At 37.3% G+C, this 18,755-nt stretch overlaps 2 protein-coding genes across 2 annotated transcripts; both read left to right on the top strand.

Moving 5' to 3' along the window:
• The first annotated feature begins 8,622 nt into the window (after positions 1–8,622).
• Positions 8,623–10,040, top strand: LOC101722745 (olfactory receptor 52H1). Its single transcript, XM_004863367.2, has one exon. The coding sequence runs from the start codon at positions 8,887–8,889 to the stop codon at positions 9,826–9,828; it is 942 nt and encodes a 313-aa protein (XP_004863424.1). The 5' UTR covers positions 8,623–8,886; the 3' UTR covers positions 9,829–10,040.
• A 6,643-nt stretch (positions 10,041–16,683) lies between these two features.
• LOC101716569 (olfactory receptor 52H1-like) lies at positions 16,684–17,721 on the top strand. The gene has a single exon (XM_004863482.2). It carries the CDS (start codon positions 16,684–16,686, stop codon positions 17,644–17,646), a length of 963 nt encoding a protein of 320 aa, XP_004863539.1. The 3' UTR covers positions 17,647–17,721.
• Positions 17,722–18,755: the final 1,034 nt, after the last annotated feature.

Here is an 18,755-nt window from a genome sequence, read left to right as displayed (position 1 = left end):
GTTCAGAAGTTTCTGTTCAACTTCTGGTCTCCTGATAGCTTTAACCATGAACAGCTGTAGAATTTAGTCCAATACTTTTTCTTCAACTAGTGACAGGATCATATGTTTTTTTTTCTTTCCTCTGTTAAAATGATGACTTTTGGGCGTGGATCTTCCAATGCTGAACCAACACTGCCATCCCTATAACAAAACCACTTTCTACATACTGCCAGATCTGACTTCCACTAGTTTGTTTTGTTAAACAAATTTCTATCTTTGTTCATTCTTTTTTCTTCTATTATCTTTAACCAGTTTTAGGATTACCACAATGTTGACTTCCTAAAATGAGGGGAGAAGTGTTCTTTTTTTTTTCTGCTTTAAATGTTTGATATAATTTATCAGTTAAAATGTATATGAGCCTGTAGTTGTCATATAGGTAGGTTTTCAAGCTAGGAATATACTTTCTTTAATAGGTGCTATTCAAATTTTATATTTTCTCCAGAGTTAGTTTCATTAATTTGTCTTCCAAGGTATTTCTTAGAAGATGTCAAATTTATTTCAAAACAGATTCTTGTAATATGCTTTCTCTATCCTATTAAATTCTGTAAAATCTGTGGTAATGTCTCCTAGATCTTGATATTGTAATTTTAAAAATGTATAATTGATATTGTGTAATAGGAAGTAAAGGTCTAAAGGAGCAGGTGAAGTAGGAGGGGTAGGGGAAAGGAAAGAAGGGAAAAGAAAAAATATGAGAAAAGGAAAAAAATGGAAAAAAATTCTTTGCAACTAGGTAAGGGTGGAGGGGGTAAAGGGAGGGCAAGGGAAGGGGAAGAAAAATAAGAAACAAGATTCTCATGTAATGGTGTAAGATCCCAATGATGAATGTAACTGTATTTTATACTGAAAATGTACCAATAAACTTAATGGTGGAAAAAAATGTCACCAGTGACACCTTTAAAAAATAAAGGAATCTAATGAAAATGGAGGAAATGTCTTCTACATGAGAAATGGCTAGAAAGTACATAAATAATACAAAAATCATTTACCTAAAATAAGATCTTGAGTTTCCCTTGTGCCAGTGAGTTCTAAGAGCAGCTTGTGAAACACTGTGACACAGTGAAGGATGTTAATCCGTGATGGGTAGAAAGATGTTAACACAGATCTGGTTGGGCATAGCTTACAACCCAAGTGGTGAGCTGAGAGAGCTGATGGTGTTCAAGGTGCATGCATGCTGGGCTTTCCTAGTCTGTGTTTACCTAGTTTCCCCAGGATGGAGTTGCACATAGACAAACATGAAATTCACATTATTTCAATTGTGTTTGAACAAATTTTCATTCCAAAAACCAGCATTTTAGCAGAACTGATTGACTTTTTCTGGCCTTGTGCCAGGAGGTGAATATACAGCAGTGGCAATAACAAGACCCTGCAGCCCTGAGGGAGCTCGCAGTCTAGTGGACACCATGATGTAAACAGCTGTTGGAGGACTGTAAAGACAGTCACATTAATTCAACTCAGTACCAGATAAAATGGCAGCACAGAGAAAGACTTTCCCTCTTCCTGAGGGAGTCGGGGGAAATGAGTCTCCCGAGTTTCCTATGTGCACATCCTGCTCTAAGCCCTAACCTCACAACAGTCCCTGGAGGGGTGAAATCCTTTTCCCCAGTATTGTAGATAAACTAAGGCATAAATGTAGTGTATATACCTGCCAAGTTTGCTAGCAGGCTTATAGGTGGCACAGGCTTCTTGCTTCCCCATAATTTGGCTGCATTATATTAGCATCTGACTGAAGCCAGAGTGTCTCATATAGACATGTCAGATGGCAGGGTGGAGGTCTAAGTCCTGGTCTGTGCAACTAAAGGGCCCTGTTGAGATAACTTCCAGCTGAGATCAGAGTGACTCCAACTAAATTCCTTTTTCTAAATTATGGCCTCCCTCACTGACCTGATGGGGCTACTTGTTAATTACGATCCAGGCCTGGTCTTCTCACATTTGGTCTGCAAGAATGCTGGCTATTGCCAGATGTCTCACATATACCCTGCCTTATTTCTTCCCATGCTTCTAATCAATAAATACCGGAGGTCTTCAGTGCCTTTTGTCTTTGTTGGCTAGAGAAGCTCAGACCATCCCAGATCCCACTTTTTGTTCAACTCTGTTTCTGTGTCATTTGTTCTCTTTCTAATCATCATCGTATTTCCTCATGGGAAATTGGGACTCATGGCCAGGGCCTCAATACACAAAGGGATTGAGTAATTTGCCCAAGGAAGCACGGCAAGTAGATTACTGGAGGAGTTAAGGCACTAAAATACTCTGGCTTTAGCATACTTACTGGTAGTCATTAATTTGAGCATTTCAGCTGAGATTTAACACATGAGTAGGAGTTCTCTAGAATAGTTAGGGCAAAGTTTACCTGTCCCTGGGACAAGTATTTCAGAAGACTGTGGAATTGGCAAATGGAGTCAAGATTGTTGAAGGGGCCTGTGTAGCTGTGATTATTTGCCAGTAGATGGTGGTTTCTCATCCACCCAGGAGGTAGGAGCAGTGGGGTGAGAACCATGAAGAAGCGGGGAGGACAAAATTGTCTTTGGCCTCAAGAGAATGCTAGTGAGTCTTCGGGCTGTTTCACATACTTGCTTCTTGTCAATGATTGTTTATAAGATAAATCAGATTTTGTATGGCACTCTTGACTGGACAAAACAATATCAAATAGTAATTAATGCCTATCTCACTAGAAGCTTGGAAACTCCTGTCTCCACTGCAGTGTCCTACTTTTACATCTCAATTTCATTCTAAAATATTGCAACAGCCTCCCTTAATTCTTTTTAAATAAAGGCAATGAAAATTAAAGTTAAAAATGAGGGTTTTTTTATCTTCATATGGTCTCAGGCATTCACAATAATTAAAGACAATAATTATCAGGAATTTAGAGTATACCACTTAATTCAGTTTTTAATAAAAACTTTTGCTAGCTGGTGCTTTTACATATTTTCAGAAATTATTTCCTACTGTATACAGGATATTGTATTACTAAGTTCTGTTTATATAAATAAACATATCTTTATTGTTATTTTAAATTTTCTGCACAACTTTATAATATATTATCATGTCAAATATTTATTAGTAGATAAAATTATTTGTGGCTAGTTTGTTATGTATACAGCTATTGATATCTTGTATTTGTTTTCATGTATAACTGGAGAAATACTGGGAAGTTTCACATGTGTGAGTTTCCCTGGAGGATATATTTACAAATGGAATTGCTGTCAGAAGCAGACTTTACCAGGGAAAGGGAGTATCAGTGGGGATTGTTCATAAAAACAATCATCTTGTTTTTGATGAAATGAGCAAAGGTACTGAAGAAAGATTAATTCACTAATTCTATGGCTCATTTGTTCAAATATTTCTTAGACACTCACAATGTTCCAGGCTCTTTACTTAGTTCTATGAATGCCTCAGTCCCAAAGGGAGGACTCCTGAGTCATTTCTTCTTTGTAGTCTGGGTGTCAGCTGTGTATAAACTGAGGAAATCCTCATTTTGTTTCCTGATCTGCATTTTGTGGAACAAATATCATTGGGAGAAGAAGAGGCTGTGTATGGAGCTGGGCTCTCTGCAGTTTTGCCACTACATCACAAGAATAGAGTGGATAGTATTTATACATGATGCACTACCACGTGCTTACTGAAAGACAAAACCTCCAAATGCCTGTAGAAAGTAAAACAAATGAGTAGGTGGACTTGATTTTTGAGATGTTTATTTATTTTAAAATGAGTTATGGTGAGTTATATTCTTTTTGGCTTATTAGTCTGTTTTTCATCTGTATATATGATAATTAACTTTATAAGTTCTTATAAGATAAATAAGTGAGTCTATTGCTGGAAAAATAAAAGAGGGATGGAGGGAAGGGGAAAAAAGAATTAAAATTTGTTATGTATATTTACCAATCCCCTACAATGAATATAATCATTATGTACTGCAAATATAAGAGTCAAAAAATTTTAAAAACTTAAAAATATAAAATTAAGTATGAAATTTGAAAATTAAAAAAAAATGAAAAAGGTGAAATCACAATGGACACTGCCGAAATAAAATAGATTAGTTTACATTCCCACTAACAATGTAGGAGGAGGGTTACTTTGCCACCACAGTCATGCCAGCATTTGTTATTGTTTGATTTCTTTTTTTTTTGTACCGGGGATCGAACTCAGGACCTTGCGCTTGCGAGGCAGGCAGCGGAGCCACTGAGCTAAATCCCCGGCCCTAATTGTTTGATTTCTTGTTGACTGCTATTCTTTCTGGAGTAAGATGGAATTTTAGTGTCTTTTTAATTTATATTTCTTTAGTGGCCAGAAATGTTGAACATTTTTTCATATATTTATTGACCATTTGTACTTCCTCCTCTATGAAGTATCTATTCATTTCTCTCCCATTTCTTTTTTTTTGTATTAAATTCTTTTATTGGTACATTGTAGGTATACAACACAATTACATTTCTCATTGGGAATTGTACCTTTACATAATGCATCTTGGTTCTTATTTTTTCCCCATTCCTAGCTCTACCTTCATGCCCTCCACCCTTCCCTATTTACAAAGATTTTATTTCCATTTTTTCCATTTCTCATCATTTTTCCTTTCCCTTCTTTCCTTTCCCCTGCCCCTCCCACTACCCCTACCCCTTTGGACCTTTTCTTCCTATTTTGCATTATCGATTATTCATTCTAATCATTGGTACATTTTAGGTATACAATAGAATGACATTCATCATTGGAAATTTGCACCTTTACATAGTCTCTCTTGGTTCTTATTTTTCACCCTTGCCCAGCCCTCCCTTCAACCCCTCCAGTCCTCCCTATTTACAAAGATTTTGTTCCTATTTTTCCATTTTCTCATATTAATCCCATTCCCTTCTATCCTTTCCCCTAGCCCTCCCACTTCCTTCCCCTTTGCCCCTTTTCTTCCTATTTCACATTACCTATTATATATTTAGTCCTTATTTACACTTTCAGTTTCTCACACCAGAGAAACTATTCGGAATTTATTCATGTGTGTCCTATTTATTTCACTTAAGAGTATTACCTCAATGTGCATCCACTTAGCTATAAATGTCTCTAATTTCTCATTTTTTATGGCTGAATAGTACTCCATTTTATAAAAAATCCACATTTTCTTTATCCAGTCTCCAGTTGATGGGCATTTGGGCTGTTTCCAAGTTTTAGCTATTACAAACTGCGCTTCTATGAACATGGATGCACATATATCACTGTGGTATGATTCTTTTAATTCTTTGGAGAAGATCCCCAGCTCTCTCCCATTTCTTGACTGTATCTTTAATTTTAGGTGGTTTAATTTTTTTGAATTCTTTATATATTCTAGATATTAGTCCTCTGTCTGAAGATTAGCTGGCAAAATTTTTCTTCCTATTCTGTAGGTTATCTCTTCACTTTACTACTGGATTCTTTTGTTGTACAGCATCTTTTTAGTTTGATATAATCCAACCATTATGGAAATCAGTATGGAGATGGCCCAAAGAACTAAAATTAGAAATTCCCTATGACCCAGCTATCCCCTTTCTAGGTATCTTCCCCAAAGGACTTAACAATATCATACTACAGCAATGCATGCATATCAATGTTTATTGCAGCACAATTCATAATAGCTAAATCCTGGAAGCTGCCTATATACCCATCAATAGTTGATTGGATAAAGAAAATGTGATATGTATATATGTAATAAAATACTACTGCCAACATCATATTAAATGCAGTAGGTTGTAATTCAGATAAAAGTAAGTAGTATACCTTAAAGTAGGGAGATTATGTTGAGTTGTCCAGTGAGCTCAAAATGCAAACACAAGGGTTCTTAAAAGTGGAAGAGGAAGATGAATAGGAAGGTCATAGGAAAATGTGACTACACCAAGAAGAAATCACATTGCAGGCTCTGAAGAGAAGAAGGGGCTTCTGTTATCTGGATAATGCGAGGAACCAGATTTTGTTTTAGAATTTCCCAAAAGGAATGCAGCCTTCTCAACACATTGTTTTTAGCCCTGATGGGATCATACTATACTTCTGAACAGCAAGATGATGCATTTCTGTTATTTTGAGCAATTTAATTTATTATAGTGGTTATTAGATACCAAAATATTCTGCATCCAAAAACTTGTAAATTCATTTGGATATTTTGATCTATCATTGGGAAAATTAAAAGAAGCTACATGAATGACTAGATACCTTTATTGTATTTGTAGTATATGTGTTCAATGTCATTAATATATCATGTTTGTGTATTTATAGATTGAGAAACTAATAAAACTTTCATGTTAATGTAAAGAGCTGAGATTGCATAAGAAAAAATTGAGGACAAAATTGAAGGACTCATACTCCAATATTAAGAATATAGATAATTTTAATTATATTTGTATAATATTGGTGCACGTTTAAACAAATTAACTGAATAAAAATATTGAAAATATAGGAATTTTCTTAGGCTTCTGAGAATTTTACCTCAGCTGATTTGGTCTGAATGTGTCTAGGGCTGAATCTCCCAGGGATCCAATATCCACAGGCCATTAAAATCTTCAAGGTACATTGAATCTCAAGAGAAATGACTCAATGTGATTGGTGCCAGCCCTCTTGAGGAAATGGGAATAAAGGGGCCCCCATCTAACCTGAATAATGTCTTAGGAATAAAAAATACATAAATGTTTTCATTTAGCTCTTGCAAGAGTCTTTCTCATACTAAAATTATGCTCTATTCCTTAGAAATAGATTGTTTCCAGGAAGCTTGGTAACCAGGAAACGGAACACAGAGCTGGTGAGTTTGAAACTACAGCCCATTAGTGACAGAATCTTTACCTGCTGTGTATTTTTCTCAGACAAAATAAGTCTGTAGTTTAGTCAGCACCCAACTAGGGCCTGTGCCCTGAAAGACATGGCCTTGGGGAAAAGATCTTCTTGACCCTAGTGATTCTATGATAAGGAGACAGAGCCTGGCAAGAGACTAGATTTCTTGTGCAGACCAGCTAATGTAAATAGAGATGCACCAGGAATTCAGGGAAAAAAAAAAAAGAGCTCTTTGGGCAAAAGAAGTGAAATTAGAATAGCTTTTGACTATAGCAGCTGACCTTGATTGCAATGTTTTCTTTAGACTCTTCATTGTAGTTGTAATGATTTGTGACTTATTTTTCTCCCCCTTCACTGTATTCCTTGTGATTGAGGAAATGTGTTTACTGTTGTGGGGCAATGAATCTGTGCCAAGAGGCTGAACTGCAAAGTAGCCTAAATGATAGATGCATTTGGGGGCTTTTCAGCCTACTTGCTCTTCTGGCTACAGGAGATCATATGGCCATGATTTTAGGAGTATTTTATGGCTACCTAGTTGCTCTACATTATCTATATGAGCTCAGCACCTATAGTAGTTCAGTCAGCCTCAGCCAGGAGATATAACTTAGACTACTCATACAGGAGCTGCCTTTGGATATGGAACTAGGGATGTTTCTCCTAGGTAGATGCAATATGTTCATTTTGCTTAATTGAGGATTCTGTCAATGACAAACCTACGGGAGAGAAAGAAGCTCACTTATGTACAGCTTTGATTGAGATGCTGAAGAGATGTTACAAAATCCTACGAGGATCCACTCAGTCTTCTTGTGCACCAGTCTACTGATCCTGGCCAAACACAACAAACATAACAGATTTGTTTAGATTTGGTTGCAAAGTCCACTTTTTTTCCTTACAACCTTTTCAAATGATTTTGTAAGTTTATTGGGAAGAGAAAGAGCCAAACCCCTCTAAAAGTGAGCTCATAGTGGCTCATAATTTGTGGGGCCTCTCCAGTACTGTGCTTGCTTTCTGGTGTCAACGATCCTGGTTGATTTTGCTCCTCTTTTCAAAGTCATCTATAAACTGCATCACAGATCTGGAGTTAACAATCAAAGAGCATGTTCAAGGTTGAAGCCACTTCCAAAGGCAGGCTCTGTTTAGTATAAACTTTAGATTTTTAGATAAAACCTTTGGGGACCCAAGAAAACCTATTTCATCTGTAGGAAGTGACAGTCTTTTTCGTTCAACTTCGCTTAGGGCAAATCATTATTTTCTCTTAGGTAGGCATTGTTAGTCTCATTGATAGGTTTGTCTGTCCCACTAACAATAGGGAGTAGAGAGCATCAGAGTTCAGAATGTTGCTTCTGAAGTCTGAAATAACCCCCTGAGCTCACTGCTTGAGTGATGTTGTTCACTTGTCACTGTGTGTTTTCTGATAAAGACTTTCTCTTACATTCACCTCCCTAGGAGCATATGTCCTCATTTGAACCATTTTTCATCCACTGTGAAACAATGCTTTCCTCATCACCCCCAGCACTGGAATCTGCTCTTTTTGTTTCCTTCTCCTTTCATTATGTTTTCTCCATACTCTTTGTGCTATCATATTCATTGTCTGTACAAAAGTCTTTTAGTCTCCTTTCTTCATCCCGTATCATATTTTGAGTATTTTTATTATTCTCTTTCCTTCTCCTGCTTCTCCCCACTCCGCTCTCCTGATAATTTGATTTTTTTCTCCTATTGGACCCGTGCCTATTCTCAATAATCTGCATGGACACAGAATGTTATTTATGTTTAATTATATGAGATTTCTGACCTACCAAAACTAACGATTTCATATGCTTTACTAGTAAATATATAAAGAAATCAAATGCCACCAATGGCAAAATGAAGGGGTAATGATTAGTCAGTTTTCTAGGCAGCAGGTCAATATGGGCAAGGAAGGAACTTCTGGTGCAAAAACCTTGACCGTGACAATTGCAGCCCCCAACAATTTTCAGCAGCAGAGTGGAAGGAATATGTAGCTTTCATTGCTCATCATGACAACTGATTTTTCCTCAGGGCTCAGGAACCAGTGTATCCCATACTGCAGAGACCATGTATAACTTGAGCTGTTACAATCCCACTTCCTTCATTCTGGTTGGAATACCTGGCCTGGAAAAGTACCACATCTGGATTGGGATTCCCTTTTGTATCATCTACATTGTGGCAACTGTGGGAAACTGCATCCTCCTCTACCTCATCGCAGTTGAGCAGAGCCTCCATGAGCCCATGTTTTTCTTCCTCTCTATGCTGGCCAGCACAGATCTCATCTTGTGCACTACTACAGTGCCCAAATTACTTGGTAACCTCTGGTTTGGCTCCCAAGAAATAACCTTCTCTGGTTGCCTGACTCAGATGTTTTTCCTCCATTTCAGCTTTGTTGTGGACTCAGCTATCCTGTTGGCAATGGCGTTTGATCGCTATGTGGCCATCTGTTTCCCCCTGAGATACAACAGCATCCTGACTCCACAGGTGATCATCAAGCTAATGGTGAGCATTGTTGCGAGGAGCTTCTGGGTCATCCTACCTGATGTTTTTCTGCTGAAACGGTTACCATTTTGCAGCACACGCATCATCCCACACACATACTGTGAGCATATAGGTGTTGCTCGACTTTCATCTGCTGACATCTCCATCAACATTTGGTATGGATTTTCTGTACCTCTCATGACTGTCATCTCGGATGTCATCTTCATCTCCGTTTCCTATATCTTCATTCTCCATGCTGTCTTTCAGCTCTCATCCCAGGGTGCCCGACAAAAGGCCCTGAACACCTGCGGCTCCCATGTCTGTGTTATCCTCATGTTTTACACACCCGCCTTCTTCTCCATCCTTGCTCATCGCTTTGGGCATGGTGTCCCTCGAAATGTTCTCATCCTGTTTGCCAACTTCTATGTAGCTATCCCTCCCGCTCTGAATCCTGTTGTTTATGGAGTGAAGACCAAGCAGATCCAAGACAAATTTATTCTTCTCTTCTTTTTGAAGAAGACACAATGAGTGGACCCTGAGGGAGAAGTTGAGATGAAATTGATTTGGTGAAATTCTATATTATATATGAAGACATAAGGATAAATCTATAAATTCTATATACATGAAATATAAACATTCTGCCCATGTACCAAGTATAGCCAAGAGGGAAAGAGGTGAAAGAAAATCTACATTTGTGAAAAATCAAGGGATTTTAGGTAGTTATCTCACTCTTTATATGAAAAGCTGACAGTGGATTCAGAAGAGCACCAACACTAAGATTTCCATTATTCCTTTTGCTAAATTTGAGGATGTTTTAAGGATAGCTACTTCCTGACATGCAACTCACCCTATGTTGCTTTACAGCTTCTAAATTAAAGGCAATGCCCCTACCTCCCTGTGTCAAGTGGTTATCAGTTCTCTTTACTAGAATTATCAGATTTAGAACTTCTTGTTTCTTCAGTCCAGATTCCATACATCTTTACTTTTTCCTCCTGTGTCTTTTACTTGCTGTACTATTTTCCTTTCCTCATTTCAAATTTCGTGGAGTTATTTTTGTAATTATTTTCTTCAATTGTATACTGCAGGGGAAATCCAATTTTTTTATAGCCTTTAGGTTGTGTTGTAGGAACATTAGTACAATTAACTAAAAATGTTTGGTAGGAGAAATGTTAATTTGGTTTAAAGATGAAGAGACCGAAACCTACAAAAATACAGAAAGATAATAGGGGCAGGATCTAAAGCCAGTTCTAAATGATTTTGAACTCAACTCTTTAAACACTTCTTCCTGGGAATCTACTAATACAAATGGCTTATACATTTCTTGAAACGAATTTCCTCAAAACGGACCTGGAAAGTCACTATACTTCTTGTAAAAATTTCTCTTTGGAAATGAGTGTAGTGATGGAGACCTATAATTCCAGTAGTTTGAGAGGCTGAGGCAGGAGAATTAGCAAGTTCAAGGCTAGCATGGGGAATTCAGTGAGACCTTGTCCAAAATAAAAAATAAAATGGGCTGGGAGATAGCGCAATAGTAGACTGCCTCTGGGCATAATCCCAGTTGATCCCTCCTATCTCACAAAAGTTCTCTTTCTCTTAGGTCTTCCTTTGTGGTAAATGGCACCATTAAAAAAAATACCAAACAAACATGAACACCAAGCTTGAAACCTGTGGGCTGTATTTTATTTCTCCTTTACAAGCCACCAACACAATTAATTCAATGTTTGAATTGAATATTTGGGTTTATGGTGCTTATATGTCATTCTAGTAGCTGTATGCATCACATTCTCTCCTTTGTTACAACACTGAGGTTAATGAGTGTCTAATCCATTGATCTGTCTCTGAGAGTATTTTAAAGTGGGTTTTTTGGGGGAGTTCTTACCTTGACCCTTCCAATTTATTCTCAGACTGAGGATTTTACAGTTTACAAACAATTGTGTCACTTTGCACCTTGAAACTCTTCAATGATTCCATTGCCCTCAGAATTATGCATAAATGTTGTCCTTTCAGATCATTGAAAGATTAAATAAAAAGCGATGTTCCTTGAAACTCCAAATCTTACATGTTACTTATATCATGAAATTTATGTATTTATGTTTATTTACACTTTATCTGCACTTTTCTGACTCTTTGAACAAGTAATTTCAGTAGCGAAGGTTTTCTTTTACACTGTCACACCCAACATTTATGTTATTTTATATAAAATAAGACTTGGCATAGATGTAGTGTGTGCTGGATGGAGCTCAGTGGGAACTGTCCACACTCCTCTTTGGCAGCTGTCCCAGGGTAGCAATACCTTTTGCTTAAATATCTCCACAGGAAATAAAGTCATATATTCAATCATGGGGATCACATTAAATCATCGTGAGCAAGAAAGTGACTGAGCTTGGTATTCTGACATGTGACAATGTGTGTGTGCCTGTGTTGACATTTTCTTTGTTGTCTGCACTCCCCTTTGGAAGCTCAGAAGAGACACAGTGGCTGATTTCTTTATGCTACTATTAAAAAAATATCATATTTATTTGTTTATGTATTTATCTACCTGACACCTATTTCATATGCTCTTTGAATGTTACAACTTGTCCTTTAGATCTCCTTACACTCCACCCAGTGAAAATACCTAGCACACAGTGTACCCTCCATAAGTGCATCATGCATATTTAAACTTCGTTAGAAATCTCTTCCACCAAGGTGTTACCTCCAAGCTCTCTTTTCTTCCTTCTCTAACCAGTTAAGATTCCATAGTACATCATTTCAGTCACATCTCATTTATCTCCTAATCTCCCCTTTCTTTTTTACACACTCAGCTAAAAAATCTGGAATCTTATTAAGTTCATTCTGTATTTTGGAGCAGTTGGTGAAAATTGTAGCATACATCCCTTCCCAGTACTAGCAGGCTATATATAGGTGGCACATGCTTCTTGCTTTTCTGTAATTCAGCTATATTGTTTTACATTAGGAGCCAGACTGAAGCCTTACATGACTCAAATGGGCATGAAAGATGGTGGACTGGGCTAGTATAGCTCCTCCCCTAGTGGCTGCCATGGAGACCTAAGGCCTGGTCTGTGAAGTGGCAGGGCCCTGCTGAGTTATATGCAGCTGAGGTCAGCTTGACCCCAATTAAAATCCTTTCCCCTGAATTATGGCTTCTCACTGACCTGATGAGTTGCTGGTTAATTGCAACCCAATCCTAGTACCTGTCTGTAAGAAGTGCCTCCCTTCAACAACCCTGCTTGTATATCCACTATCACCAGATGCCTCACACTGTAGCACTAGATATTTTCAAAGCATTCCCTGCTCACCTTCTTCCCACAGTTGTAATCAGTAAACCCTGAATGTCTTTGGCTCCCTTTGTCTTTGTTGCCCAGAGCAGCTTAGATCAGCCCGAGACTAAGCTTTTGCCCCCAACTCTCTGTGTCTGTGTCTTTGTTCTCTCTCTCTTTCTCTCTCTCAGCTTGCATCAAACTGTCTCACAGGAGATCGAGACCCACTGAAGGGGTCATTGATAATGTTCTCTACAGAAAATGGCCCCATAGGGCAGGTTAATGAGTTAATATCATACAGCTACCATACATGCCTAGTTTCAGCTTCTCAAATACATGAAATTTTGCCTTCTTTGTTTCACTATTCTTTGCTTGGTAACTCCTTTTTAGATCTCAATTAAAACTCCTTCCTGAGATATCCTTTCTTTAATCCTGTATTCTAGATTACTGTCTCATGTATATGGCATAAGTACATTTAATTTCAAGGTTCATCACATCTTTGATAAGATGATTGCTTATACATTTAGCCTTTAAAATGTCTGTGCCTTCTCTTTATTAGGTCACTGAAGACTACGTTAGTGTCTGTCTTGTTTACCTTTGTTCCCATTCCCTGAAAGGATCCTAGCATTCCACAGTTCAGTCCTAGCATAATAAACACTCAGTAAATATTTACTGGATAAATGTAAAGATTTTTAGTTGAGAGTTGAAGTCTATTATGCTTGGTGGGAATCTGCATGGATTCATAATTCAACCTAAATAGAAAATTTGGGAGAAATTAGAGACTTATTTTCTCTATAGTTAAGGTGATAATTGTTTCATCATCAATTTTTGAAATGTGTTTAAAATAAACATTTCCAAATTATTATTTCTCTTTCACAGATATAGAATCTGATTCCTAGAATAGTTACAAGTTTTGTTTTAGTACAAAGGAAGGCAATGAGTAAATTTTGAATTTTCGGTACTAGCCTTAGAAACTAGACTTCCTCACTGGATGAATAGAAGGTTTTATGGAACATTTTACTGTTGAAAGGATTAAACAAAATACCCAGGTGGGTTATCTAAGGATTTCATACTTGCATGTAATTTGTTTTCGAGATTTACCCTACACAAATAAATTAGTGGCTTGTACTCTAAATAACCTCTATAGCAAGATCAAAAGAATTGTCAAGCAAGCCCGACCTTGATATAAATCATCACAAAGAACAGCTTCTTCATATCTGCACAGATGTCAGTTACAGTAAGAAATAGCTCCAGAGCTTTGTCACCTAGAATGGATTTATTTAAATTCAAAAAGCATTAATTGATGATCCATTGTGAAATAATTTCTTCCAAGGATTCAGAAGATAAAATGGCTTCTATAAGGAATTTTAGGAGTACTAGACTGGGCCACAGAACATAGTAGCTCTAACTCTTGAGTTTCTTTATCAAGTTGCTGGTCAAACTGGAAGAAGAAAGGTAATTTTTAAGGAAAAATTCAGGCGTGTTACAGTTGGTATCAGAACATGATATTGAAAAATATAGCTCTTTGGCAATTTGTGAACTTTGAAATGAGGGAATTGATGGGACCTCAGAAAAAAGTTCTTTCTGATTGTCTCCCTCTTCTTTCTCTTTTTCCTGTTTAGTCTTAGAAACATGGCATAGAAACTAGAATTCTTCCTCAGGGCAGGTCATGGAAATTAGGACTCTTTCCCAAAGAAAGTCATAAAACATGGCAAGGTCACTGCTCCATCTACCTCCCTTGAAGGTAGGCCATAAGATCTTCATTTCTGAATGGTCCTACCTCATACCAACAGATAAAGAAGTGCTAAACCAAGGAGCCAAGGAGCAGATGAGAAAACAAACCTTGCTTAGCAACCCCCTCCACCTCATTTAGTACTACTGGACCAGACCCCTTTTGTCCAATCACCTTTATATATGGCTGCCCATTTTTCATTGAACCTGAGCATAGCACACAGTTCTCCTTTAATATTTGGGTCTTCATTTCTAAAGTCTACTGTGTCAATTAAAACTTTGATTAAATAAATTTGTTATGGTTTTCCCTTGTAAATCTGTCTTTTGTTACAGGAGTGTTTGCTATGAATGTTGGAATGGAAAGGGGGAAAGGTAATACACATTTTTGTCCTTACATCATCTCCTGGATTCTTAGATACCCAAGCCACTATTAATCTGAGCAGAATAATATGTTCTTATATTGGAAAACTATTCATTTAGTTGAGTCTTTTCTCCTATCCTAGAATATATTAGTGCCCTGGGGCCTGAGGCTAACAGGTCTCAGAGCCCCTCTGTTTTAACTTGCCTTTAATCCACAGAGAAATCGAGGGCTATATATTTTCACAGCGCCTCCAAGCTCTGTGTTTGTTCTTTACTACCTTGAGCATGATCCAATGTCATTCCCCTTTTTCCCTGTGTCCATCCTTCTTGACATTCAAGTTGCTTCTCCTATTTTTTGGTCTTTTTCTTGCCTGCTGTATTTCTGCACTCTGTCTTCCTAATCCTGCCTTTGCAAAAACAGTTCCAGGATCAGCAATTCCAAGGTATCAACTGGCGGAGAGCAGCGTGGAACTATTAGAAGGAGTAAAAATAGTGGAGAACACACCTGATGAGAAATGGAGCTGATGGCAGGGGGAGAGAAAGAGATGTGTAAAAGCAGGCTCCAGAAAGTAGGAAAGCCAAGATTAGAATTGTGAAAATAGTTTTATAGCTTGCACTTATGTAAAATAATAATGTAAAAGAGCTGGAAGCTTAATTCTGAATTCTATGTCTCTCCTCACAATATTTCTAGTTTTTTGGTGGGGAGGTCAAAAGTTCTAACTCTAACAATGTAAGATATGTTAAAGGCAATAGGTAGTCTTGATATAATATATATATATATTTATATATATATTTAGCCTTTGATATATTTATGACGGGCCATGCCAGCTCAGAGACTTTTAGGTTACCTCATATGTACAAGCATAGATTTGTATTTGTGAGTGTTTTGCAAGACAGTGTCTGTTCTTTTGGATGATGGGGCAAATGCCAAGGTATCCAATACCATGGCATACTATACAAATATAATGGAGTAGAACAGTTGCATTCTAGAATAGGTCTTAGGATATTATTCTCTTACTAATGATTGGTAATGATTAGTTATTAATTTAGGAGTGCAGAGGGTAAAGCCTCACATTGGCACACTCACCATAAAAATAGAAAAAAGGATAGGCAATGAATTATTCTATTTCATGATCAAGATATTACTGAAGACATGTCTTGTGTTTAGCTTAGCATTGAGGGGCACCGAGCATGTACAGTTGTAGGATGTGTCATAGAATTATTCCCAGTATTGGGAGAGAGGAGAAGAATTCTCAGTATTCAAATAGAGATCAGTAAATTAAGGAGAGTCAAATATTTCCTAAAGACAAAAATCATGATCTTGTGGGCTAAGGTAGTTTGATCAAAGACAAAAATACTACTAACAGATTAAAGGAAATGTACAGTTTGAGACACACGGGGAGATCCAAAAGAATGGAAATGCAGAGCTATAGATTATTTTATCGTATTTAAAACTTTGAAGGTAGGTAGACAAGGTGCTAATTCCCCACTTTTAGCTGTTTATTGTAAACTTTTCCATACTAGTAATGAGAATCAAGCAGACTTTCAGTATGAAAGGTGAAAGAAGGAAGAAAAGGGACTGCATGATAAATTGAGGTTTTAGAAACTTGCCTGCGTTTCTTAAGTTCCTTGTGATTCTTCACATTATGACAGTTCTCCCCGGGTGGGATTTCACATTGAATTTTGCTCCAAATTCTTAACTTTAATTAAATAGATCTCTGCTTAATATTATTTCATGCACTTATTTTCTTAGAAAGCGTCATGGATTGCTGATAGGTAAGCAAGATTGGGATTGAGTTATATGACTGTCTCTGGGAAAATATTCCAATAGTATTGTTATTAGGTTTTAAAATTGGGACTGAAAGTTTGGCAGCTATTTATTAGGAAAGAAAATAGAAGAGGGATAAATGATCATTTCCTACAAACTGAAAGTAAGAATCATATTGAAGAAGGCTCAGATGTGGATGTCTTTATATTATTATAACAATCAGTCATGAAATTTTTATTTTCAGTTTATGAGATTCATCCAACCATGACCATAATGGCCGCATTCAACTTGAGCAGCTTCAATCCAGGCCCCTTTATCCTACTGGGAATCCCAGGACTGGAGCAGTTCCACATCTGGATCGGGATTCCCTTGTTTATTTTCTACCTAGTGGCCCTTGTAGGCAATAGCGTTCTTCTCTACCTTATTTTCATGGAGCGCAGCCTCCACGAGCCCATGTTCTTTTTCCTCTCCATGTTGGCTGCTACAGATCTCATTCTGTCTAATACATCTGTACCAAAAACATTCAGTATCTTCTGGTTGGGTAGCCAGGAGATCACATTTCCTGGATGTCTTACTCAAATGTTTTTTCTCCACTCCAGCTTTGCTATGGATTCTGCTATACTGCTGGCCATGGCATTTGATCGCTATGTTGCTATTTGCTTCCCCCTAAGATATACCTCTATTCTCACATGTCAGATTATTATGAAGATTATGATGGGTATAATCAGCAGGAGCTTTTGTATCATCTTCCCATGTGTGTTCCTATTAAAGCGACTACCATTCTGCAGAACACTTATCATTCCCCACACATACTGTGAGCACATAGGTATTGCCAGGCTTGCCTGTGCAGATATTTCCATCAATATCTGGTATGGCTTTGCGGTGCCTATAATGACTGTCACTTCAGATCTGGTCCTCATTGGAATCTCCTATGTTCTCATCCTTCGTGCTGTTTTTAATCTTCCATCCCAGGATGCCCGACAGAAAGCCCTCAGCACATGTGGCTGCCATGTTTGTGTCATTCTTATATTCTACACACCAGCAATATTCTCTGTGCTTGCACATCGTTTTGGTCACAATATTCCTCACTCTTTCCATATACTTTTTGCTAACCTTTATGTGTCCATCCCTCCAGCAACCAATCCAATCATATACGGGGTGAAGACCAAGCAGATTCAGGACAAAATCAAACTACTCTTCTCCTCTAAAGGGATGACAAAAGGCTAAGGGTTTGGGAAAGAAAATAGGTAATGGTATTGGTTTTGGAGTATTTCTCATTTTTTAAAAGAGAGAATTTAGCAATATTAGCATAAATCTACTATGAAAATCTACTATGGTTATTGAAAGCAGTAAGAGAAAAAGAGCAGGTAAATTTCAAGAGAAGCAATAAAAGGTTGAAGAAGACATGGAAAGATAGATCAGAGGGAGGTTTACATCTCATTTTCATATATGACTTGTAACACATAGGATAGCCTCTTGACTATATTACAGAGACAAATTATTCTTATAAATGAGGTAAAAGTGGTGATTAAAACCACAATTTGGGAAAACCTTCTACGGAACTTTTCACATAAAAACTTCATAGAGATAACAGTGAACGATTATACTTTTAAAGAATTCTTTGCAGGAAATAAATCTTCTAAGATAGCGGTTCTCAAACTTACATTGGCTATCAGGATCACTTGGAGAAATTAAAGTGGAAAGCTCCAGGCTCTGTCATACTTCAGTGGACCTCTGCATTCTTTAATAATCTTCCGAGTGACTGTGATGCTTCACATCAGAAAAGTCATGGTCTTTTGAAAAACCCATAGACTTGGTTCTTGTAGTAATTTTCCAGATCTAAAAGTGGTTTATGTCTGCTTTATTTCCTTCGTGACCAACATTATTCCTTCACACTAAAACTTCTCACTTTTAAGTCTCATATAATCAAAATATATTATTCATTTCATCTCTACTTGTGGTATTTATCTCTTGAGCCAGGTCACTCTTTCTTCTTTGGCTTTTGGCATACTGTTGTTTTCTCTAAAAAAAAATAGAAGAAAATAAAGCAAAACACTCAACTCTTGTTATAATTCTTGGTGATTTTCATGTGTACATAGATGGCTCTTTAAGAACTCAATATGACATTGTATTTTACAAAGATGGCCAAATATACCTTTCATTTTCTGTACTTTTCTGTGCTATGACTTTCTTCCCATTTCCACATTAATAGAGTCCAGTCCTCCTTTTCTTGAATTTGGACAAGGCTCAGCAGTTCCTTGAGAGTAGGTCATATAAATCTTTTCAGTTTCCACATGAGTCTCTTAAAATGTTTGATCATTATAGGCTCCCTTTAG

This window comes from Heterocephalus glaber, unplaced genomic scaffold (assembly GCF_053883595.1).
Source record: "Heterocephalus glaber isolate CG9 unplaced genomic scaffold, H.glaber_assembly_v1.0 deba00001428, whole genome shotgun sequence".
Taxonomy (NCBI): Eukaryota; Metazoa; Chordata; class Mammalia; order Rodentia; family Bathyergidae; genus Heterocephalus; species Heterocephalus glaber.
Note: the sequence above shows the minus strand (reverse complement) of the source record. Positions and strands in the feature narration are given on the sequence as shown.